Source organism: Oncorhynchus keta, unplaced genomic scaffold (genome assembly GCF_023373465.1).
Source record: "Oncorhynchus keta strain PuntledgeMale-10-30-2019 unplaced genomic scaffold, Oket_V2 Un_contig_13818_pilon_pilon, whole genome shotgun sequence".
NCBI classification, from domain to species: domain Eukaryota; kingdom Metazoa; phylum Chordata; class Actinopteri; order Salmoniformes; family Salmonidae; genus Oncorhynchus; species Oncorhynchus keta.
This window is the reverse complement of record NW_026278374.1, coordinates 101,970-128,473: the sequence shown is the minus strand read 5'-3', so window position 1 is coordinate 128,473 and position 26,504 is coordinate 101,970. Positions and strand designations below refer to the sequence as shown.

At 45.2% G+C, this 26,504-nt stretch overlaps 1 protein-coding gene and 2 long non-coding RNA genes across 7 annotated transcripts in view; 1 reads left to right on the top strand and 2 right to left on the bottom strand.

Moving 5' to 3' along the window:
- Positions 1–24: 24 nt before the first annotated feature.
- On the bottom strand, positions 25–4,388 carry LOC127918230 (uncharacterized). 4 transcript variants are annotated; one of them, XR_008099518.1, is made up of 14 exons: positions 4,240–4,388; positions 3,850–3,981; positions 3,495–3,580; positions 3,279–3,450; positions 2,914–2,999; positions 2,783–2,868; positions 2,455–2,632; positions 2,027–2,202; positions 1,393–1,522; positions 1,223–1,310; positions 1,011–1,140; positions 757–968; positions 544–627; positions 25–39 (listed from the first exon to the last, which is right to left on the bottom strand). It is a non-coding gene; the product is annotated as an uncharacterized LOC127918230 (long non-coding RNA). The 4 variants fall into 4 exon arrangements; XR_008099519.1 differs by lacking the exon at positions 544–627 and adding an exon at positions 418–501 and having other exon boundaries at positions 29–83; positions 845–968; XR_008099517.1 differs by lacking the exons at positions 25–39; positions 757–968; positions 1,011–1,140 and adding an exon at positions 69–83 and having other exon boundaries at positions 418–545.
- An 11,472-nt stretch (positions 4,389–15,860) lies between these two features.
- Positions 15,861–26,504, bottom strand: part of LOC127918226 (transmembrane protein 245-like) — a 52,469-nt gene continuing 41,825 nt past the window's right edge. Inside the window, 8 exon segments of the mRNA XM_052501500.1 lie at positions 15,861–17,648; positions 17,803–17,977; positions 18,179–18,279; positions 18,990–19,135; positions 19,228–19,350; positions 19,425–19,562; positions 20,168–20,266; positions 20,361–20,451. Of these exon segments, the coding sequence (XP_052357460.1) occupies positions 17,405–17,648; positions 17,803–17,977; positions 18,179–18,279; positions 18,990–19,135; positions 19,228–19,350; positions 19,425–19,562; positions 20,168–20,266; positions 20,361–20,451 (1,117 nt within the window). The 3' untranslated portion in view covers positions 15,861–17,404.
- Positions 21,236–26,277, top strand: LOC127918228 (uncharacterized). Of its 2 annotated transcripts, none has more exons than XR_008099514.1 (3): positions 21,236–21,397; positions 22,400–22,570; positions 26,152–26,277. It is a non-coding gene; the product is annotated as an uncharacterized LOC127918228 (long non-coding RNA). The 2 variants fall into 2 exon arrangements; XR_008099515.1 differs by having other exon boundaries at positions 21,236–21,440.

Here is a 26,504-nt window from a genome sequence, read left to right as displayed (position 1 = left end):
TATTCATATCACTCCTTTACTTAACATTTCAACACAGACCTCTCTACTCATATCACTCCTTTACTTAACATGTCAACACAGACCTCTCTACTCATATCACTCCTTTACTTAACATTTCAACACAGACCTCTGCTCATATCACTCCTTTACTTAACATTTCAACACAGACCTCTGCTCATATCACTCCTTTACTTAACATGTCAACACAGACCTCTATTCATATCACTCCTTTACTTAACATTTCAACAACTTTCTGCTCATATCACTCCTTTACTTAACATTTCAACACAGACCTCTATTCATATCACTCCTTTACTTAACATTTCAACAACTTTCTGCTCATATCACTCCTTTACTTAACATTTCAACACAGACCTCTATTCATATCACTCCTTTACTTAACATTTCAACACAGACCTCTATTCATATCACTCCTTTACTTAACAGTTCAACACCTTTCTGCTCATATCACTCCTTTACTTAACATTTCAACACAGACCTCTCTATTCATATCACTCCTTTACTTAACATTTCAACACAGACCTCTATTCATATCACTCCTTTACTTAACATTTCAACACAGACCTCTATTCATATCACTCCTTTACTTAACATTTCAACACAGACCTCTATTCATATCACTCCTTTACTTAACATTTCAACACAGACCTTCTACTCATATCACTCCTTTACTTAACATTTCAACACAGACCTCTCTACTCATATCACTGCTTTACTTAACATTTCAACACAGACCTCTCTACTCATATCACTCCTTTACTTAACATTTCAACACAGACCTCTCTACTCATATCACTCCTTTACTTATCATTTCAACACAGACCTCTATTCATATCACTCCTTTACTTAACATGTCAACAACTTTCTGCTCATATCACTCCTTTACTTAACATTTCAACACAGACCTCTATTCATATCACTCCTTTACTTAACATTTCAACACAGACCTCTATTCATATCACTCCTTTACTTAACATTTCAACACAGACCTCTATTCATATCACTCCTTTACTTAACAGTTCAACACAGACCTCTACTCATATCACTCCTTTACTTAACATTTCAACACAGACCTCTCTACTCATATCACTCCTTTACTTAACATTTCAACACAGACCTCTATTCATATCACTCCTTTACTTAACATGTCAACACAGACCTCTGCTCATATCACTCCTTTACTTAACATTTCAACACAGACCTCTATTCATATCACTCCTTTACTTAACATTTCAACACAGACCTCTCTATTCATATCACTCCTTTACTTAACATTTCAACACAGACCTCTATTCATATCACTCCTTTACTTAACATTTCAACACAGACCTCTACTCATATCACTCCTTTACTTAACATTTCAACACAGACCTCTATTCATATCACTCCTTTACTTAACATTTCAACACAGACCTCTCTACTCATATCACTCCTTTACTTAACATTTCAACACAGACCTCTCTACTCATATCACTCCTTTACTTAACATTTCAACACAGACCTCTATTCATATCACTCCTTTACTTAACATTTCAACAACTTTCTGCTCATATCACTCCTTTACTTAACATTTCAACACAGACCTCTCTACTCATATCACTCCTTTACTTAACATTTCAACACAGACCTCTACTCATATCACTCCTTTACTTAACATTTCAACACAGACCTCTACTCATATCACTCCTTTACTTAACATTTCAACACAGACCTCTATTCATATCACTCCTTTACTTAACATTTCAACACCTTTCTGCTCATATCACTCCTTTACTTAACATTTCAACACAGACCTCTACTCATATCACTCCTTTACTTAACATTTCAACACAGACCTCTCTGCTCATATCACTCCTTTACTTAACATTTCAACACAGACCTCTCTACTCATATCACTCCTTTACTTAACATTTCAACACAGACCTCTATTCATATCACTCCTTTACTTAACATTTCAACACCTTTCTGCTCATATCACTCCTTTACTTAACATTTCAACACAGACCTCTCTACTCATATCACTCCTTTACTTAACATTTCAACACAGACCTCTCTACTCATATCACTCCTTTACTTAACATTTCAACACAGACCTCTCTACTCATATCACTCCTTTACTTAACATTTCAACACAGACCTCTCTACTCATATCACTCCTTTACTTAACATTTCAACACAGACCTCTATTCATATCACTCCTTTACTTAACAGTTCAACACCTTTCTGCTCATATCACTCCTTTACTTAACATTTCAACACAGACCTCTATTCATATCACTCCTTTACTTAACATTTCAACACAGACCTCTCTACTCATATCACTCCTTTACTTAACATTTCAACACAGACCTCTATTCATATCACTCCTTTACTTAACATTTCAACACAGACCTCTGCTCATATCACTCCTTTACTTAACATTTCAACACAGACCTCTCTACTCATATCACTCCTTTACTTAACATTTCAACACAGACCTCTCTACTCATATCACTCCTTTACTTAACATTTCAACACAGACCTCTCTATTCATATCACTCCTTTACTTAACATTTCAACACAGACCTCTCTATTCATATCACTCCTTTACTTAACATTTCAACACAGACCTCTCTATTCATATCAACATTTCAACACAGACCTCCTTTACTTTTACTTAACATTTCAACACAGACCTCTCTGCTCATATCACTCCTTTACTTAACATTTCAACACAGACCTCTCTTCATATCACTCCTTTACTTAACATTTCAACACAGACCTCTACTCATATCACTCCTTTACTTAACATTTCAACACAGACCTCTCTACTCATATCACTCCTTTACTTAACATTTCAACACAGACCTCTGCTCATATCATCACTCCTTTACTTAACATTTCAACACAGACCTCTGCTCATATCACTCCTTTACTTAACATTTCAACACAGACCTCTCTATTCATATCACTCCTTTACTTAACATTTCAACACAGACCTCTATTCATATCACTCCTTTACTTAACATTTCAACACAGACCTCTCTATCTCATATTTCAACACAGACCTCTATTCATATCACTCCTTTACTTAACATTTCAACACAGACCTCTGCTCATATCACTCCTTTACTTAACATTTCAACACAGACCTCTACTCATATCACTCCTTTACTTAACATTTCAACACAGACCTCTACTCATATCACTCCTTTACTTAACATTTCAACACAGACCTCTGCTCATATCACTCCTTTACTTAACATTTCAACACAGACCTCTCTACTCATATCACTCCTTTACTTAACATTTCAACACAGACCTCTCTACTCATATCACTCCTTTACTTAACATTTCAACACAGACCTCTGCTCATATCACTCCTTTACTTAACATTTCAACACAGACCTCTGCTCATATCACTCCTTTACTTAACATTTCAACACAGACCTCTCTATTCATATCACTCCTTTACTTAACATTTCAACACAGACCTCTGCTCATATCACTCCTTTACTTAACATTTCAACACAGACCTCTCTACTCATATCACTCCTTTACTTAACATTTCAACACAGACCTCTATTCATATCACTCCTTTACTTAACATTTCAACACAGACCTCTCTACTCATATCACTCCTTTACTTAACATTTCAACACAGACCTCTCTTCATATCACTCCTTTACTTAACATTTCAACACAGACCTCTCTATCATATCACTCCTTTACTTAACATTTCAACACAGACCTCTATTCATATCACTCCTTTACTTAACATTTCAACACAGACCTCTATTCATATCATATCAACATTTCAACACCTTTACTTAACATTTCAACACAGACCTCTCTACTCATATCACTCCTTTACTTAACATTTCAACACAGACCTCTCTATTCATATCACTCCTTTACTTAACATTTCAACACAGACCTCTCTATTCATATCACTCCTTTACTTAACATTTCAACACAGACCTCTCTACTCATATCACTCCTTTACTTAACATTTCAACACAGACCTCTCTATTCATATCACTCCTTTACTTAACATTTCAACACAGACCTCTGCTCATATCACTCCTTTACTTAACATTTCAACACAGACCTCTGCTCATATCACTCCTTTACTTAACATTTCAACACAGACCTCTATTCATATCACTCCTTTACTTAACATTTCAACACAGACCTCTCTACTCATATCACTCCTTTACTTAACATTTCAACACAGACCTCTCTATTCATATCACTCCTTTACTTAACATTTCAACACAGACCTCTCTATTCATATCACTCCTTTACTTAACATTTCAACACAGACCTCTCTACTCATATCACTCCTTTACTTAACATTTCAACACAGACCTCTGCTCATATCACTCCTTTACTTAACATTTCAACACAGACCTCTGCTCATATCACTCATTTACTTAACGTTTCACTTATCATTTTGGTTGACCTTTTTTTAGTTTTTTTTTGTATCACACGCTTTTATCAGTTTGCCAGTCTGAGAGATGACATCTATCATTAACTATTTCAACCTCCTCTGTTGGGGGAGGGGTTTACACACGGTTCTGACATTTCATTGGCTCATCTTTGCTGTGGAGGTGGGTGGGGGCTTTACTTGACGGATTCATGTTTGATTGAATGACTGTACGATAAAGATGTGTGATTTCTGATAGGTGGGTTTTGACATTTCAACACAGACTGTTTGTATATCACTCTTTCGGGGAGGGGTGGGGTTTGTTTGATTGACAGACTGTATGAGTTATATCCAGGCTTCCACACTGGGCATTTCAACACAGACCTGTAGAAATAAAATCACTCCTTTACAGAACATTTCAACACAGACATGAACTCATATCTCTCTCTTTACTCAACATTTCAAGACAAAAGATTATCTTCATACTCCACCATTGATCAACACAGACCTCTGATCAGTCCACCACAGACCTGATCAGTATCACCGGTGATCAGTTTCCACAGACCTCTCTAGTGATCACTCCACCGGTGATCAGTCAACACAGACCTCTCTACTCATATCAGTCCTTTACTTAACATTTCAACACAGACCTCTCTATCATATCACACCTTTACTGAACATTTCAACAGTCTGCTCATATCATCAGTTTACCACAGACTCTCTACTCATATCACTCCTTTACTTAACATTTCAACACAGACCTGTGATCACTCCACCATTTCAACACAGATCAGTCCATTTACTTAACATTTCAACACAGACCTCTGCTCACCTGTGATCAGTTCCATCAGTGATCAGTCCACCAGTGATCAGTTAGTGATCAGTCACAGACCTCTCTATCAGTGATCAGTTTCAACACAGACCTCTGATCAGTATCACTCATTTACTTAACGCCTTATCATTTTGTGACCTTTTTAGTTTTTTTTTGTATCACACGCTTTTATCAGTTTGCCAGTCTGAGAGATGACATCTATCATTAACTATTTCAACCTCCTCTGTTGGGGGAGGGGTTTACACACGGTTCTGACATTTCATTGGCTCATCTTTGCTGTGGAGGTGGGTGGGGGCTTTACTTGACGGATTCATGTTTGATTGAATGACTGTACGATAAAGATGTGTGATTTCTGATAGGTGGGTTTTGACTGTGAGACGGGCGAGGACTGTTTGTATGGATCGACTCTTGTCGGGGAGGGGTGGGGTTTGTTTGATTGACAGCTGTATGAGTTATATCCAGGCTTCCACACTGGGCTGTTTCAAACGTTGTAGAAATAAAAGTCAGAACGTTTACAGAACACCACAACGACAACATGAACTCCTGTCTCTCTCTTTACTCACATATTCATGAGACAAAAGATTATCTTCAACTCCACCAGTGATCACTCCACCGGTGATCAGTCCACCAGTGATCAGTCCACCAGTGATCAGTCCACCAGTGATCAGTCCACCGGTGATCAGTCCACCAGTGATCAGTCCGCCGGCGATCAGTCCGCCAGTGATCAGTCCATCAGTGATCAGTCCACCAGTGATCAGTCCGCCAGTGATCAGTCCGCCAGTGATCAGTCCACCTGTGATCAGTCCGCCAGTGATCAGTCCACCAGTGATCAGTCCGCCAGTGATCAGTCCGCCAGTGATCAGTCCACCAGTGATCAGTCCATCAGTGATCAGTCCACCAGTGATCAGTCCGCCAGTGATCAGTCCGCCAGTCCGCCAGTGATCAGTCCGCCCACCTGTGATCAGTCCACCGGTGATCAGTCCGCTGGCGATCAGTCCGCCAGTGATCAGTCCATCAGTGATCAGTCCACCAGTGATCAGTCCAGTGATCAGTCCGCCAGTGATCAGTCCGCCAGTGATCAGTCTGCCAGTGATCAGTCCGTCCAGTGATCAGTCCACCAGTGATCAGTCCGCCAGTGATCAGTCCACCAGTGATCAGTCCGCCAGTGATCAGTCCATCAGTGATCAGTCCGCCAGTGATCAGTCCGCCAGTGATCAGTCCATCAGTGATCAGTCCGCCAGTGATCAGTCCGCCAGTGATCAGTCCGCCAGTGATCAGTCCATCAGTGATCAGTCCGCCAGTGATCAGTCCGCCAGTGATCAGTCCGCCAGTGATCAGTCCGCCAGTGATCAGTCCACCAGTGATCAGTCCGCCAGTGATCAGTCCGCCAGTGATCAGCCCGCCAGTGATCAGTCCATCAGTGATCAGTCCACCAGTGCTGGTCTGACCTAAAGAGATGTGTTCTATTTCTATGGTTGATTCTGTGTTTCCTGACTGATCATGCTGAGAACAACATTAATGGCTGTGTTTTTTTTACACCCATTTTGTCTGTTAGTGACCTTTCAACCATTGAAATCTTGTAACAACAAGAGATTATGTTATAAAGTAATATAGTCTCTGTTAAACTTTACCCACCCACCCACCCACCAGTACCCAGTGTTTAAGATGATATGATAGATGGTATGATGGACTGATGCCATCACACCAACACTGGAGAGAGGAGAGAAGAACACTACGGTAAGAGCTGCCTCCTAATTCTGACATCTGTATGAACTTGATAGTGATTATATGAAAGGTGAATATTGAGACCTAGGTCTCTTTTTCAAATGCGTCCTGTATAATACAACATACATTCCTCCACAATTAAGACCCCAATCAATACTTTAACTTGCCTGAACGGCACCAGAACATCAAGATGTATTTTGTTCCAGCAATACAGTGCGTTAAAACTAAAAGCAGATTTACCGAGAGTTCAGGTAAATGGCGTCTGTAATATAACCTCAGGTTCACCTTGGAAGAAAAGAAAAGTTAAGTTGGTTGGTTGTGTGTGGCTCAGTTGGTAGAGCATGTCAGTTACAATGCCAGGGTTGTGGGTTCAATTCCCACGGGACCAGTACAAACAAAATATGAAGATGTATGTACCCACTACTGTACCCACTACTGTAAGTTGCTCTGGATAAGAGCGTCTATGTAAGATTTGTTTATCCCAGAGGGGGCTGCAGTACTTATAGATCAGGGCTCTCCAGCCCTGTTCCTGGAGAGCTACAGCCCTGTAGGTTAACTCCAACCCTGTTCCTGGAGAGCTACAGCCCTGTAGGTTTTAACTCCAACCATGTTCCTGGAGAGATACAGCCCTGTAGGTTTTAACTCCAACCATGTTCCTGGAGAGATACAGCCCTGTAGGTTAACTCCAACCCTGTTCCTGGAGAGCTACAGCCCTGTAGGTTTTAACTCCAACCCTGTTCCTGGAGAGCTACAGCCCTGTAGGTTTTAACTCCAACCCTGTTCCTGGAGAGATACATCCCTGTAGGTTAACTCCAACCCTGTTCCTGGAGAGCTACAGCCCTGTAGGTTTTAACTCCAACCCTGTTCCTGGAGAGCTACAGCCCTGTAGGTTTTAACTCCAACCATGTTCCTGGAGAGATACAGCCCTGTAGGTTAACTCCAACCCTGTTCCTGGAGAGCTACAGCCCTGTAGGTTTTAACTCCAACCCTGTTCCTGGAGAGATACAGCCCTGTAGGTTTTAACTCCAACCATGTTCCTGGAGAGCTACAGCCCTGTAGGTTTTAACTCCAACCATGTTCCTGGAGAGCTACAGCCCTGTAGGTTTTAACTCCAACCCTGTTCCTGGAGAGCTACAGCCCTGTAGGTTTTAACTCCAACCATGTTCCTGGAGAGCTACAGCCCTGTAGGTTTTAACTCTAACCCTGTTCCTGGAGAGCTACAGCCCTGTAGGTTTTAACTCCAACCCTGTTCCTGGAGAGCTACAGCCCTGTAGGTTTTAACTCCAACCCTGTTCCTGGAGAGATACAGCCCTGTAGGTCTTAGTTAGTCTTCGAGTTAATGAATTATTTACTTTTACACGTTAGTCTCATTCCAAATGTTGTAAATTGTTGGTTATCTGCACAAACCCAGTCTTCACTATGAGTCATCCATACATCAATTGTCTTAATTCATTTATTTATTACTAACTAAGTAATTCACAGAAATGCATAAACAAACAAACAAATAAGGTAAATGTGGTTACATGAAATGATAGGAGAATGTGCCCTAGTGGGCTAAACCGGCATGGCGGCTTGTTAGAAAAAATGGGAAGTGGGGGTCGACTAAGAAGTCACTACAGAGTGATAATTATAACAATTGAAATGCTAATCCTTTGCACATGAACGCTCACTCATTCGGGAACAATTGCAATCAATATATATATTTACGCTCAGTGTGTCGTCTTGATCGCTGGTGAAAAGTTCATTTCTTTTGTAGAATTGTCCGTCTCTCTCCCTCTCTCTCTCTCTCGGTTGTGGTTAGAGGGGATTGTTCAGAGTGACGTTATAGAATGGATGTTTCGGCGGTTGTCGTTATTCGCGTTCAATGATACCGAATTCCTAGCTGCAGACCAGTAATTAATATCAAAGACTTGTTCTTATTCTGTCGGTATCGATGGTCTAAGAGTTTAACCACGTGGTATGGTTAAAAGATTCAGCAATGGTCTACAACCTTTGTCCTCCTAATGGAGAAAAACCTGGTCTGCAACCTTTAGCCATCTCGTAATTGAGGTAAGCTCGGTCTGCTGATCAAAAACCCGAGTGGGGGTTTTATTCGGAAGGGCCGAAGAGGGCTGTCCCAGGATGTCTGACCCTAACTAGGCTCAGGGGCGGTCCTCTGATTTAGTTCAAATCAAAAGGGAATTGTATTTTTCTTCATTAAACAGTCCAAATAATATACACAATTATACAAACAGTATCATACTCACTCATTCATCTTATACAACAATTAGATGTAAACCTCATATCTGAGGCTATTATATAAACAGCGTTATGGTAATGTGGCCACACCGTCTCCCATGAGCTTCCCCAAGTTGTAACAAACGGACCAGTTCGTAGATGGATTCTTCACCGATCTTTTATACCTTCTCCGGAACATGTAATTTGTTTGGACCTCAAGTTCTGTGAGGTGGAAGGATTTCCTTTGTTCTCCATGAAAATCTACTCTCTCTATACTGTGTGTCCATGAGGAGATTCTCAGGAATTTACGACATCTCTCTGACCACAGCAACCTAGTTGAAGGAGGAAAGGGGGAGGCAGGGAAAGGGGGATGGGCTTGCTATACCCAAAGAGGCCAACATCATGACATAAGCTTTCAAATGATATCAAACTCAACATTTTATCTTTTTCAGGGTGGGGTATGCAAAATGTGTCAACTTTGAGAACCTCTATCTCCTGAATGTTTTGGCATTCAGGTCCAAAGATTAACTTTCTGACCACTTCTACAAGGGGCGAACTTGTATGGAAGGTTTCATTCAAATCAAAAGGGGTGCATTCAGAAAGGGATTGAAATCATTTGGAATGACCCTATGCAAGTCTTGTCCTTATGTGCTTCTGGTAGTGTCCAGCAGGAGAGACCAGTCTCCCCGGGACCCAGATGTGTGTCCCTAAAGAGGGGTCATCCCCAGATGTGTGTCCCTACGGGTCATCCAATAGAGTTCAGTACGGATAAGCAAAGGTGAGAGTTGATGGATAGTTGTGTTGAGGGATAGTTGTGTTGAGGGATAGTTGTGTTGAGGGATAGTTGTGTTGATGGATAGTTGTGTTGGTGGATAGTTGTGTTGAGGGATAGTTGTGTTGAGGGATAGTTGTGTTGAGGGATAGTTGTGTTGATGGATAGTTGTGTTGAGGGATAGTTGTGTTGATGAATAGTTGTGTTGATGGATAGTTGTGTTGAGGGATAGTTGTGTTGATGGATAGTTGTGTTGAGGGATAGTTGTGTTGAGGGATAGTTGTGTTGAGGGATAGTTGTGTTGATGGATAGTTGTGTTGATGGATAGTTGTGTTGAGGGATAGTTGTGTTGAGGGATAGTTGTGTTGATGGATAGTTGTGTTGAGGGATAGTTGTGTTGAGGGATAGTTGTGTTGAGGGATAGTTGAGGGATAGTTGTGTTGAGGATAGTTGTGTTGAGGGATAGTTGTGTTGAGGGATAGTTGTGTTGAGGGATAGGGATAGTTGTGTTGAGGGATAGTTGTGTTGAGGGATAGTTGTGTTGTGGGATTGTGTTGAGGGATAGTTGTGTTGAGGGATAGTTGAGGGATAGTGTGTTGATGGATAGGATAGTGTGTTGAGGGATAGTTGTGTTGAGGGATAGTTGTGTTGATGGATAGTTGTGTTGAGGGATAGTTGTGTTGATGGATAGTTGTGTTGAGGGATAGTTGTGTTGAGGGATAGTTGTGTTGATGGATAGTTGTGTTGAGGGATAGTTGTGTTGAGGGATAGTTGTGTTGAGGGATAGTTGTGTTGAGGGATAGTTGTGTTGATGGATAGTTGTGTTGAGGGATAGTTGTGTTGAGGGATAGTTGTGTTGAGGGATAGTTGTGTTGAGGGATAGTTGTGTTGAGGATAGGTGTTGAGTAGTGTGTTGAGGGATAGTTGTGTTGATGGATAGTTGTGTTGATGGATAGTTGTGTTGATGGATAGTTGTGTTGAGGGATAGTTGTGTTGAGGGATAGTTGTGTTGATGGGGATAGTTGTGTTGAGGGATAGTTGTGTTGATGGATAGTTGTGTTGATGGATAGTTGTGTTGAGGGATAGTTGTGTTGAGGGATAGTTGTGTTGATGGATAGTTGTGTTGAGGGATAGTTGTGTTGAGGGATAGTTGTGTTGATGGATAGTTGTGTTGAGGGATAGTTGTGTTGAGGGATAGTTGTGTTGAGGGATAGTTGTGTTGATGGATAGTTGTGTTGAGGGATAGTTGTGTTGAGGGATAGTTGTGTTGATGGATAGTTGTGTTGAGGGATAGTTGTGTTGAGGGATAGTTGTGTTGAGGGATAGTTGTGTTGAGGGATAGTTGTGTTGAGGGATAGTTGTGTTGAGGATAGTTGTGTTGAGGGATAGTTGTGTTGAGGGATAGTTGTGTTGAGGGATAGTTGTGTTGAGGGATAGTTGTGTTGATGGATAGTTGTGTTGAGGGATAGTTGTGTTGAGGGATAGTTGTGTTGAGGGATAGTTGTGTTGAGGGATAGTTGTGTTGAGGGATAGTTGTGTTGAGGGATAGTTGTGTTGAGGGATAGTTGTGTTGAGGGATAGTTGTGTTGATGGATAGTTGTGTTGATGGATAGTTGTGTTGAGGGATAGTTGTGTTGAGGATAGTTGTGTTGAGGGATAGTTGTGTTGAGGGATAGTTGTGTTGAGGGATAGTTGTGTTGATGGATAGTTGTGTTGATGGATAGTTGTGTTGATGGATAGTTGTGTTGAGGGATAGTTGTGTTGAGGGATAGTGTGTAGTTGTGTTGAGGGATAGTTGTGTTGATGGATAGTGTGTTGATGGATAGTTGTGTTGATGGATAGTTGTGTTGAGGGATAGTTGTGTTGAGGGATAGTTGTGATGGATAGTTGTGTTGATGGATAGTTGTGTTGATGGATAGTGTGTTGAGGGATAGTTGTGTTGATGGATAGTTGTGTTGATGGATAGTTGTGTTGATGGATAGTTGTGTTGATGGATAGTTGTGTTGAGGGATAGTTGTGTTGAGGGATGATAGGTGTTGATAGTTGTGTTGATGGATAGTTGTGTTGATAGTTGTGTTGATGGATAGTTGTGTTGATGGATAGTTGTGTTGATGGATAGTTGTGTTGAGGGATAGTTGTGTTGATGGATAGTTGTGTTGATGGATAGTTGTGTTGATGGATAGTTGTGTTGATGGATAGTTGTGTTGATGGATAGTTGTGTTGATGGATAGTTGTGTTGATGGATAGTTGTGTTGAGGGATAGTTGTGTTGATGGATAGTTGTGTTGATGGATAGTTGTGTTGATGGATAGTTGTGTTGAGGGATAGTTGTGTTGATGGATAGTTGTGTTGATGGATAGTTGTGTTGATGGATAGTTGTGTTGATGGATAGTTGTGTTGATAGTTGTGTTGAGGGATAGTTGTGTGGGTTAAGTGGATGCGTTTTATTATACATGCCTGCAATGCACTTGAAGTGAAATATTGGGTAACTCCTCATAGATGATCCATTCTGAACCTGGGAAATAACAACTGCATTTCAATCATATTTTCTGCTTTTACTGACTTATCATCAGCCGTTGCAAAGGTTAGAAAAAGTCAAAACATGATCAAGTCATTGATCAATAATATATATTTTTTTAATATCTCAGTTTCCTTTTTGCTTTTCTCTCTGTCTATTTCAGATTCAGGAATAATCCATGTCTGACTATCAGTTTTGGGGAAGTTACTCTGAAAATATAGTTTACCAAACTACCAATGACTTCACACTGGAGGAAGTTAAGCAACACTAAATATACCTCCTTTAAGAAAACTGTGCTTTAGTTAACCAAAGTTACTTTGAAAAGTAGTTCACTATATCCAAACTTCTTCGTGAATAATTATCATATGTAAATCTGAAATGTCATAGATGACAAATTGCAAGAATAGATCACTTTGGGATCATATGTTAACAGAATGTGTCATTTAGCCTATTAAACACACAAACTATGTTTCAAGTGAAAATTGGGCATGTCTGATGCCTACTGTTTAGCTTTTTTGCAAAATTCACTCGGCACTCGGGAGGCCCTATTTAAATGAACCTTTGAACTACATTTAGTTCACTACACCTCAACACTGCTGACTTTATATTGAAGTGCTCTGGTGCCTTCTGACAGAGTCCAGCAGGAGACTCCAGACTCAACTATACCCAGAGGTGTATCCTTCAAGAGTTTTTTAAATGTATTTTTATTTTACCTTTGTTTAACTAGGCAAGTCAGTTAAGAACAAATCCTTATTTTCAATGACAGCCTAGGAACAGTGGGTTAACTGCCTGTTCAGGGGCAGAACAACAGATTTGTACCTCGTCAGCTCAGAGGTTTGAACTTGCAACCTTCTGGTTACTAGTCCAACACTCTAACCACTAGGCTACCCTGCCGCCCCAAGTGACAAGTCAATGGGTCATCCACCTGAGTTCAGCGAAGAAGACGTTTCTACTGATCAAAGGAAAGAGTTTATGAGTCTGAGTAACTCAGTAGACCACACCCTCGCTCTCTGTTCCTCTAAGAACTCCAGTCTTCTGTTCTGTTAGATTCTGTTTACTTCCCAGTGTCCCCAGAGTCATCAAATGGACCTGTCCTCCATATTGAAGGTAAGCTGACTCTTGCCACATTTTATCCAATCAAAAACGACATGTGAAAAATATTGCTGGGAGCAGCAATGAACGGGGTTTAAAGGATGACAGAAAGGACACAAGATCAGTTGGATAACTTCTTGCGTCGAGCAATCCCGTATCCGGGAGCGTAATCATAGCCTCAAGCTCATTACCATAACGCAACGTTAACTATTCATGAAAATCGCAAATGAAATGAAAGAAATATATTCACTCACAAGCTTAGCCTTTTGTTAACAACACTGTCATCTGAGATTTTCAAAATATGCTTTTCAACCATAGCAACACAAGAATTTGTGTAAGAGTATTGATAGCTAGCATAGCATTAAGCCTAGCATTCAGCAGGCAACATTTTCACAAAAACAAGAAAAGCATTCAAATAAAATAATTTACCTTTGAAGAACTTCCAGTGTGAACCATGATTCAGACTGCTGGTTACAATCAGCACTGAGAAAATGTAAGTCTCAATACCATTAGTAATCAGAGTAATATTACTGTTGTTTAATGTTACCCAGGGATAACATTTATTTGCAATATACTTATACTTGATTTTCAAAAATGTTACCAATACTTTATGATCTAAATAACTTGAAATAAAACTACACAGCGATGCCAAACTGTTATCTTTATGTGTTATGTATCATCAGATGCCTGTGAGCTCACACCAGACCTCAACACCATACACCCTCAACTGTACCTGACCTGACTCGGGGGAACAGAAAGGTGGTGCATGACTCCAAAGGACATCAGAAATACTATCCTGAGCACCCAGAGAGGTTTGACCAGTGGACTCGGATGCTGTGTAGAGAGCCTCTTTCTGGGCGCTGCTACTGGGAGGCAGAGTGGGAGGGTTATGGGGCTTATGTAGGGCTGACATATAGAAGACTTGTTAGGAAAGGTGGGAATAATGACTGTGTGATTGGCTACGATGACATGTCCTGGAGTTTGTACTGCAATGACAAGTCCTATGATGCCTTTCATAACATAAAGGGCACCCCCATCCTTTTACCGTCCTCCAGCTCCCGCAGATTAGGAGTGTATCTGGATTGGTGGTACCCTTGGTGGTACCCTGTCCTTCTACAGTGTTTCCTCTGACACACTGACCCACCTGCACACATTCCACGCCACCTTCACTGAGCCACGTTATGTGGTGCTATGGCCTTGACTCAGCTATTACCCTGTGCAGAGTAAGACAGTTCTGAGTCCTCAGGCAAGTCACCTCCTGCTCCATCACACATGTTCTAGTCCTGTTTATACCTGGAGCTATAACATAGCTTTGTCCTGATCTTGTCCACATTCTGATTGTGCCTACATTTTTAGACAGGTGTAGACAATCAAAAAACACATTACCTGATTGTGATCAGATCTTCCTTCCCACCTCCGGAGGCAGACAGGCACCCATTGTGTCTGAATATCTTTACAAGTGTAGATGGATCTGGACAGTAAAACCATTTAAATCATCCTCATCCCACCCTCTAAATCAGGCCCCCTTTCGAAGGCCCTCGGATCAAACCCCCCCCACCCCTAAAAAAAAAAACCTAATGAACTCAGTCGGGTTCTCAAACTTACTGTCGAATAGTAGAATACAAGAGACCATTTCAAAGTAATCTGCATACAAGAAGGGACAAGGAAATATGGTCACTATGCCGACACAGTGGACGGATGAGAGACACGTTTTAATACCATGTGTAGATGCATATCTGACAAAGTGGGCACAATCTGAAAGCGGACGTGTTGGAACATGGACACAGCCTGACTTCAGGACTCATTTTTTCTCTCTGTGTTTTTAGTGTAAATAGCCTTAAGAAATGCTGCAGGAAAAATATAAATGTTTAGTAATTTGTCATTGTTATTTTATTAATGTGGTTTGTACATCTGTTTGTCTTTCTGCACTTTGAAATGTGTTCTCCAACAGGTTCATGTATGGTGTGATGAGCCTTATTAGAAAACTAAATAGAATCCATCAATAAGTGCATTGATTGATGTTTTTATTGGATGATTTCTCTCTCTAGGGATCAGTTCCAGTGTACTCTGCAGAGTGAGAACATGTCCCCATCCCCTCTCTGTCGTGCTCTGTAACTTGTTTAGACAATGACTTCAATATCAAGTGTTAGCCTGTAATGCTCAAATCAGTTTGGTTAACGATTGATGGTTGAGGGAAAATATAAAAACATGTATGTGATGATCAGTCTGAAAATGAAGGAGTTGTTATTGTTGAGCAACACCAGGAGGACACCATCTTAGTTCAAACAGTCATGTTTATTGTCTCAGTGCATTTCCAGTAGAAAACACAGCAACGGTATGTTCCAGGGTCAGGTGACGTCAGTGTGAGGTGAGGGAAGTGAGCCAACCGTCTCAGGATAAATAACCAGTCCTCCCAACCTCAGACAGCTAACGCTTTGGCCACATAAGATGACGTCGTGCTTCACATACAGAGTCTCAATCAGAATACATACCTGCACATCGTTCACCTGGTGTAAACAGTTACATTTATAATGTGAAAGTTCATCCTTCTCCCATTAATGTGGAGTGAGTGTGTGTGTGTGTGTGTGTGTGTGTGTGTGTGTGTGTGTGTGTGTGTGTGTGTGTGTGTGTGTGTGTGTGTGTGTGTGTGTGTGTGTAATCTGGGGTATGTATGTGATAGATTATAATAGGATGTAGTTAGTACAGGCCAGGACCCACTACCGTATTACCGTGACATGTAACAACTACAACCCTTTAGATTACATTCACCTTACAGCAGCACTGACATCAACCTCTGTGTGTGTGTGTGTGTGTGTGCACGCGTGTGTTAGAGAGCAAAACATAAACTTGAGCTGAAAACTAATCTGTTTTTAAATGTAAAACATCAACACAGGAAGTTCCACCTCTCAGCACAGGAAGTGCCTGCATACAGTACTCATCGCCACGCCAACAGAACTCCCAAGCATGACAATACAACACGTAACCATAGAGATAATAAAACAGTATTATATTAATGATAACAGTAAAGATGATAAAAACCAAAAGCGCTAAGTGTTAATATTGGTGGCATCTGGAGGGCACCAGTGTGTACAGGCTTTAGTTCCCTCATTAAATCCTTCATTACTGGAATCAGATGTGTTAATGCTGGGCTGGAACTAAACCCTGCCCATCCAGTAGCTCTCCAGGACCAGGGTTAGTTCATTGACTCAGTGCTCCATTGCTCCGTTGCAGCATACAACGTGTGACCCATTCTGAACTTTAACCTTCACAAAAGTGCCGGGTAGAGGGGGCAGAAAGGATTGGGGGAGAGGGGGGTAAAATACATCCCACCTTAGGCAGGTCTGTAGATTTGGTACTGGGGGTCTTATATGTGTACATAGAATGGATAGAAAAGACCCATGTTCTAAAATCCACATATCCCATCCCTTATTGTGGCACAATAAACTTTCCCATTGCTGAATGTGTGGAACACTGAAAGAGGCACCGCATTCAGCGAGATGATTAAACATTCAGTATTAAATATGGTATGCCCAGTATACATATTGTGGACCATTTATTTGATTTGTAATGTAAATCTTTTCTATGGTCTCATATGTGTTGGGGGAGGGGAGGGTCTCGACTCCATGGTCTGAAAAGTAGCTTCATCAGGCTGATGGCATCGTGGGTAACCTCCCCTCACACCCTGCCACTCCGCCTGGGAGATCCCGTAGAGCTCGGGAGGAGCACAAGGGAGGAAAGGGTGCTTCTCCCAGGTAATCAGCCTATAAGAAGCCAAGGGACAGGCACCCAGCCAATGAGAAACCAGGAGACACTCCACCTCTCACTCGCTCACCCTCTTCAGCACCGAGGGAGTGGTGTCCATGAAGGACCTGGCAGGGTGTTGTGGCCAGGTAGACTGTACAGGGGTGGGCTGGGCAGAGTTGGGGCTCATCAGCATGGCACTGTAGATGTTGGAGGCTACCACCAGGATACAGAGCAGGATAGGACCGATGATCGCCCCCTCCAGACCCAGATAGTATGCTCCTCCTGCCACTGCTAGACCAGTCAGATACGGGTGGCCACCACTGTGGGGGGACAGACATCAACACACACTTACTTTAATATCATAACAGATTAGATTTCTCTCTCTTACACACTGATCTCATAAACAGTGAATACGCACAAACACGTACACACTCTCTCTCACACACACATGCACACACACACACACACTCATACCCTGATATATCGGAGTAGATGGCTGTGTCTACGAAGTAGGTGGGCAGCAGATGGAAGAGTAGCAGTAGCAAGGCTTTGACCCCCTCTCCCTGGGCCAGCCACAGGTCACACACAGCGGGCAGCGCGGCCCAGTACGTCCCCAGGAATGGCACTGCACCCAGGATAGCTGCCAGGGCTGAAGGGGGCGAGCGAAGAGGACACATGGAACATGTTTGACAATAGTAAGACAGAAGACTGGAATAGAACAGTCCTGTTATACAAGTTATTCATCTAATAGTTTGGACACAAGGAGGGTTTTCCTCGTCTCCAGTCTAGCCAGTCAAACATCAGCAAGTTAAGATGTTCTATTTGATCAGTCAGTTTTGAACACACTCACCAGAGGGGATGAAGACGATGTGGATGCCGAAGATGGTGTGTGTCAGCCAGGTGTAGAGACCATAGAACCCTGCCATCTTCAGAGAGGCATCAAACACCCCTCTAAAACACACACAATTAAACAAACATATGTTTTAACATGTAAAATGTGTGCAGTGTGTGTGTGGATGTGTTTAAATATTCTTGTGGGGACCAGAAGTTTAGGTTTAGGAGCTAAGGTTAGGTTTAGGAGCTAGGGTTAGGTTTAGGAGCTAGGGTTAGGTTTAGGAGCTAGGATTAGGTTTAAGAGCTAGGGTTAGGTTTAAGAGCTAGGGTTAGGTTTAAGAGCTAGGGTTAGGTTTAGGAGCTAGGGTTAGGTTTAGGAGCTAGGTTAGGTTTAAGAGCTAGGGTTAGGTTTAGGAGCTAGGGTTAGGTTTAAGAGCTATGGTTAGGTTTAGGAGCTAGGGTTAGGTTTAAGAGCTAGGGTTAGGTTTAGGACCTAGGGTTAGGTTTAAGAGCTAGGGTTAGGTTTAGGAGCTAGGTTTAGGAGCTTTAGGAGCTAGGGTTAGGTTTAAGGGCTAGGGTTAGGTTTAGGAGCTAGGGTTAGGTTTAACAGCTAGGTTTAGGAGCTAGGGTTAGCGTTCAGGTTAGGTTTTTGGTTTAATTTGAGGGTTATAGTTATGGTTAGTGTAAGTGTATGGGTTAGGGTAAGTGTACGGGTTAGGGTTAGGGAAAATAGGATTTAGAATGGGACTGAATTGTGTGTCCCCACAAGGTTAGCTGTACAAGACCGTGCGTGTGTGTGTGTTTATGTGTGTGCTGTGTGTGTGTACCTGATAGCCTCCTCTACAGACTGTCCTATGATGTTAGAGGATGGTCCGGGCTGGGACAGAGGAGTGAGGCTGATCACCCATTTGACAGGCTCGTAGTACTCTCCACTGGAACTCAGCAGGTAGAACAACGTGGTCAGGAATATCACCTACACATAAACACACACGGACACACACTCAACAGTGTAAATATTAAGGTATGAAGGAGGAGGCACACAGAGAGTGTGTGTGTGTGTGTTACCAGGCTGAGGGCGAAGTTGAGTAGAGCTGTGCCGCTGTGGAAGAGGACAGTGAGGAGTGTGGTCGTTGTGGAGATCAGCAGCCCAACGTTCCGACTCATCACCACCCACAGAGACTCCACTATCTATAACAGAGAATACACATGTCACACACACACACACACGTTACACACACAAACACACACACACGTGTACTCACAGAGAGCAGTGTTTCTATGTTCTCCTGAGCGAAGGAGGCGATGTCCTGCCAGTCTAAGATCTCTCCCAGCCAGCTGTTCTGTCTCTGGACAAGCTTCTGACCACCACTACGGTTACGCCCTCCTGTATGGGTTACATTCTGAGACAGAAACGCCATACAGACATACACACAGACACACACACACACGTAACCACACAGACACACACACAGAAACGCCATACAGACATACACACAGACACACAGACACGTAACCACACAGACACACACACAGAAACGCCATACAGACATACACACAGACACACACACACGTAACCACACAGACACACACACAGAAACGCCATACAGACACACACACACGTAACCACACAGACACACACACAGAAACAACATACAGACATACACACAGACACACATACACGTAACCACACAGACACACACACAGAAACGCCATACAGACATACATGTAAGCACAGACACACACACAAGCACACACACATACACGTAAACACACACACAGACATACATGTAAGCACACAGACACACACACGTACGAGTGCACACACACACACACAGGCGGTGTTGGAAGAGTGAGACATGCATGAATGTATAGTGTAGTTCTGGTCTGTGTTTATAAGGGGTAATCAGTGTTTCAGTCTATATATTCTCAAGTCAAACATGAAGATGTGACCATGTGAACCCCCCTATACTATGGTCTGATGGACCAGGCCACCCCCCTGCGTTACCTTGACAAACCAGGAGTGGTACAGTCTGTCCCACAGTTCCAGAACCTGCTTCTCTATGACAGCTGTGTGGTTCCCCTTTTCACCAAGCATCTTATGGAGCTACACACACACCACACGCACACAATCAGTGATTTTACCAGTGTGTCTCCACCCCCTCCCTCTCTTTCCATCTCTCTCCTGTTATCTCTCTTACCTTGAATGTTATCCATTCTCGACCGTGCTGGTAGACGTTAGTGGCAGCTGAGTTCATAGCTTTCTGGATGACCTGTGCCTCAGGGAGCCAACTGGAGGAGAGAGAAAGAGTCAGGCGCTGATTAACCAATAAAGCACCCTGTTCAGCTGTTGAGTGATGTCTATGAGGAGCCAGGGGGTTATCACCACAGGGTGGTGTGATGTCTATGAGGAGCCAGGGGTTATCACCACAGGGTGGTGTGATGTCTATGAGGAGCCAGGGGGTTATCACCACAGGGTGGTGTGATGTCTATGAGGGCCAAGGGGTTATCACCACAGGGTGGTGTGATGTCTATGAGGAGCCAGGGGTTATCACCACAGGGTGGTGTGATGTCTATGAGGGCCAGGGGGTTATCACCACAGGGTGGTGTGATGTCTATGAGGAGCCAGGGGGGTTATCACCACAGGGTGTGTGATGTCTATGAGGAGCCAGGGGTTATCACCACAGGGTGGTGTGATGTCTATGAGGAGCCAGGGGGTTATCACCACAGGGTGGTGTGATGTCTATGAGGAGCCAGGGGTTATCACCACAGGGTGGTGTGATGTCTATGAGGAGCCAGGGGGTTATCACCACAGGGTGGTGTGATGTCTATGAGGAGGGGTTATCACCACAGGGTGGTGTGATGTCTATGAGGAGCCACCACAGGGTGGTGTGATGTCTATGAGGAGCCAGGGGTTATCACCACAGGGTGGTGTGATGTCTATGAGGAGCCAGGGGTTATCACCACAGGGTGGTGTGATGTCTATGAGGAGCCAGGGGGTTATCACCACAGGGTGGTGTGATGTCTATGAGGAGCATCACCACAGGGTGTGTGATGTCTATGAGGAGCCACACCACAGGGTGGTGTGATGTCTATGAGGAGCCAAGGGGTTATCACCACAGGGTGGTGTGATGTCTATGAGGAGCCAGGGGGTTATCACCACAGGGTGGTGTGATGTCTATGAGGAGCCAGGGGGTTATCACCACAGGGTGGTGTGATGTCTATGAGGAGCCAGGGGGTTATCACCACAGGGTGGTGTGATGTCTATGAGGAGCCAGGGGGTTATCACCACAGGGTGGTGTGATGTCTATGAGGAGCCAGGGGTTATCACCACAGGGTGGTGTGATGTCTATGAGGAGCCAGGGGTTATCACCACAGGGTGGTGTGATGTCTATGAGGGGCCACCACAGGGTGGTGTGATGTCTATGAGGGGCAGGGGGTTATCACCACAGGGTGGTGTGATGTCTATGAGGGGCCAGGGGGTTATCACCACAGTGGTGTGATGTCTATGAGGAGCCAGGGGGTTATCACCACAGGGTGGTGTGATGTCTATGAGGAGCCAGGGGGTTATCACCACAGGGTGGTGTGATGTCTATGAGGGGCACACCACAGGGTGGTGTGATGTCTATGAGGAGCCAGGGGTTATCACCACAGGGTGGTGTGATGTCTATGAGGGGCAGGGGTTATCACCACAGGGTGGTGTGATGTCTATGAGGAGCCAGGGGGTTATCACCACAGGGTGGTGTGATGTCTATGAGGAGCCAGGGGTTATCACCACAGGGTGGTGTGAGGGGGCCAGGGGTATCACCACAGGGTGGTGTGATGTCTATGAGGGGCCAGGGGGTTATCACCACAGGGTGGTGTGATGTCAGGGGCAGGGGTTATCACCACAGGGTGGTGTGATGTCTATGAGGGGCACAGGGGGGTTATCACCACAGGGTGGTGTGATGTCTATGAGGGGCCAGGGGGTTATCACCACAGGGTGGTGTGATGTCTATGAGGAGCCAGGGGGGTTATCACCACAGGGTGGTGTGATGTCTATGGGGGGGTTATCACCACAGGGTGGTGTGATGTCTATGAGGGCCAGGGGTTATCACCACAGGGTGGTGTGATGTCTATGAGGAGCCAGGGGGTTATCACCACAGGGTGGTGTGATGTCTATGAGGAGGGGTTATCACACAGGGTGGTTGATGTCTATGAGGAGCCACAGGGTGGTGTGATGTCTATGAGGAGCCAGGAGGTTATCACCACAGGGTGGTGTGATGTCTATGAGGAGCCAGGGGGTTATCACCACAGGGTGGTGTGATGTCTATGAGGGGCAGGGGGTTATCACCACAGGGTGGTGTGATGTCTATGAGGAGCCAGGGGGTTATCACCACAGGGTGGTGTGATGTCTATGAGGAGCCAGGGGGTTATCACCACAGGGTGGTGTGATGTCTATGAGGAGCCAGGGGTTATAACCACAGGGTGGTGTGACGTCTATGGGGGGTAGGGGGTTATCACCACAGGGTGGTGTGATGTCTATGAGGGGCAGGGGGTTATCACCACAGGGTGGTGTGATGTCTATGAGGAGCCAGGGGGTTATCACCACAGGGTGGTGTGATGTCTATGAGGAGCCAGGGGGTTATCACCACAGGGTGGTGTGATGTCTATGAGGAGCCAGGGGTTATCACCACAGGGGGTGTGATGTATATGACCACAGGGGTGGTGTGATGTCTATGAGGGGCAGGGGGTTATCACCACAGGGTGGTGTGATGTCTATGAGGAGCCAGGGGTTATCACCACAGGGTGGTGTGATGTCTATGAGGAGCCAGGGGGTTATCACCACAGGGTGGTGTGATGTCTATGAGGAGCTTATCACCACAGGGTGGTGTGATGTCTATGAGGGGCCAATTATCACCACAGGGTGGTGTGATGTCTATGAGGAGCCAGGGGTTATCACCACAGGGTGGTGTGATGTCTATGAGGGGCAGGGTTATCACCACAGGGTGGTGTGATGTCTATGAGGAGCCAGGGGTTATCACCACAGGGTGGTGTGATGTCTATGAGGAGCCAGGGGGTTATCACCACAGGGTGGTGTGATGTCTATGAGGAGCCAGGGGTTATCACCACAGGGTGGTGTGATGTCTATGAGGGCCAGGGGGTTATCACCACAGGGTGGTGTGATGTCTATGAGGAGCCAGGGGTTATCACCACAGGGTGGTGTGATGTCTATGAGGAGCCAGGGGGTTATCACCACAGGGTGTGTGATGTCTATGAGGAGCCAGGGGGTTATCACCACAGGGTGGTGTGATGTCTATGAGGAGCCAGGGGGTTATCACCACAGGGTGGTGTGATGTCTATGAGGGGCCAGGGGTTATCACCACAGGGTGGTGTGATGTCTATGAGGAGCCAGGGGGTTATCACCACAGGGTGGTGTGATGTCTATGAGGAGCCCCTTATCACCACAGGGTGGTGTGATGTCTATGAGGAGCCAGGGGTTATCACCACAGGGTGGTGTGATGTCTATGAGGAGCCAGGGGGTTATCACCACAGGGTGGTGTGATGTCTATGAGGAGCCAGGGGGTTATCACCACAGGGTGGTGTGATGTCTATGAGGAGCCAGGGGGTTATCACCACAGGGTGGTGTGATGTCTATGAGGAGCCAGGGGGTTATCACCACAGGGTGGTGTGATGTCTATGAGGAGCCAGGGGTTATCACCACAGGGTGGTGTGATGTCTATGAGGAGCAGGGGTTATCACCACAGGGTGGTGTGATGTCTATGAGGGGCCAGGGGGTTATCACCACAGGGTGGTGTGATGTCTATGAGGAGCCAGGGGTTATCACCACAGGGTGGTGTGATGTCTATGAGGAGCCAGGGGTTATCACCACAGGGTGGTGTGATGTCTATGAGGAGCCAGGGGGTTATCACCACAGGGTGGTGTGATGTCTATGAGGGGCAGGGGTTATCACCACAGGGTGGTGTGATGTCTATGAGGAGCCAGGGGTTATCACCACAGGGTGGTGTGATGTCTATGAGGAGCCAGGGGGTTATCACCACAGGGTGGTGTGATGTCTATGAGGAGCCAGGGGTTATCACCACAGGGTGGTGTGATGTCTATGAGGAGCCAGGGGGTTATCACCACAGGGTGGTGTGATGTCTATGAGGGGCCAGGGGGTTATCACCACAGGGTGGTGTGATGTCTATGAGGGCCAGGGGTTATCACCACAGGGTGGTGTGATGTCTACCAGGGGGTTATCACCACAGGGTGGTGTGATGTCTATGAGGGGCCAGGGGGTTATCACCACAGGGTGGTGTGATGTCTATGAGGAGCCAGGGGGTTATCACCACAGGGTGGTGTGATGTCTATGAGGAGCCAGGGGGTTATCACCACAGGGTGGTGTGATGTCTATGAGGGCCAGGGGTTATCACCACAGGGTGGTGTGATGTCTATGAGGGCCAGGGGTTATCACCACAGGGTGGTGTGATGTCTATGAGGAGCCAGGGGGTTATCACCACAGGGTGGTGTGATGTCTATGAGGAGCCAGGGGGTTATCACCACAGGGTGGTGTGATGTCTATGAGGAGCCAGGGGGGGGTTATCACCACAGGGTGGTGTGATGTCTATGAGGAGCCAGGGGGTTATCACCACAGGGTGGTGTGATGTCTATGAGGAGCCAGGGGTTATCACCACAGGGTGGTGTGATGTCTATGAGGAGCCAGGGGGTTATCACCACAGGGTGGTGTGATGTCTATGAGGAGCCAGGGGGTTATCACCACAGGGTGGTGTGATGTCTATGAGGGGCCAGGGGGTTATCACCACAGGGTGGTGTGATGTCTATGAGGAGCCAGGGGGTTATCACCACAGGGTGGTGTGATGTCTATGAGGAGCCAGGGGGTTATCACCACAGGGTGGTGTGATGTCTATGAGGAGCCAGGAGGTTATCACCACAGGGTGGTGTGATGTCTATGAGAGGGGCACCAGGGGGTTATCACCACAGGGTGGTGTGATGTCTATGAGGGCCAGGGGGTTATCACCACAGGGTGGTGTGATGTCTATGAGGAGCCAGGGGGTTAACACCACAAGGTGGTGTGATGTCTATGAGGAGCCAGGGGGTTATCACCACAGGGTGGTGTGATGTCTATGAGGGGCAAGGGGTTATCACCACAGGGTGGTGTGATGTCTATGAGGGGCAGGGGGTTATCACCACAGGGTGGTGTGATGTCTATGAGGGGCCAGGGGGTTATCACCACAGGGTGGTGTGATGTCTATGAGGAGCCAGGGGGTTATCACCACAGGGTGGTGTGATGTCTATGAGGAGCCAGGGGGTTATCACCACAGGGTGGTGTGATGTCTATGAGGAGCCAGGGGGTTATCACCACAGGGTGGTGTGATGTCTATGAGGAGCCAGGGGGTTATCACCACAGGGTGGTGTGATGTCTATGAGGGCCAGGGGGTTATCACCACAGGGTGGTGTGATGTCTATGAGGAGCCAGGGGGTTATCACCACAGGGTGGTGTGATGTCTATGAGGGGCAGGGGGTTATCACCACAGGGTGGTGTGATGTCTATGAGGAGCCAGGGGGTTATCACCACAGGGTGGTGTGATGTCTATGAGGAGCCAGGGGTTATCACCACAGGGTGGTGTGATGTCTATGAGGAGCCAGGGGGTTATCACCACAGGGTGGTGTGATGTCTATGAGGGGCAGGGGGTTATCACCACAGGGTGGTGTGATGTCTATGAGGAGCCAGGGGGTTATCACCACAGGGTGGTGTGATGTCTATGAGGAGCCAGGGGGTTATCACCACAGGGTGGTGTGATGTCTATGAGGAGCCAGGGGGTTATCACCACAGGGTGGTGTGATGTCTATGAGGGGCCAGGGGGTTATCACCACAGGGTGGTGTGATGTCTATGAGGGGCAGGGGGTTATCACCACAGGGTGGTGTGATGTCTATGAGGAGCCAGGGGGTTATCACCACAGGGTGGTGTGATGTCTATGAGGAGCCAGGAGGTTATCACCACAGGGTGGTGTGATGTCTATGAGGAGCCAGGGGGTTATCACCACAGGGTGGTGTGATGTCTATGAGGGGCAGGGGGTTATCACCACAGGGTGGTGTGATGTCTATGAGGAGCCAGGGGGTTATCACCACAGGGTGGTGTGATGTCTATGAGGAGCCAGGGGGTTATCACCACAGGGTGGTGTGATGTCTATGAGGAGCCAGGGGGTTATCACCACAGGGTGGTGTGATGTCTATGAGGAGCCAGGGGGTTATCACCACAGGGTGGTGTGATGTCTATGAGGGGCAGGGGGTTATCACCACAGGGTGGTGTGATGTCTATGAGGAGCCAGGGGGTTATCACCAC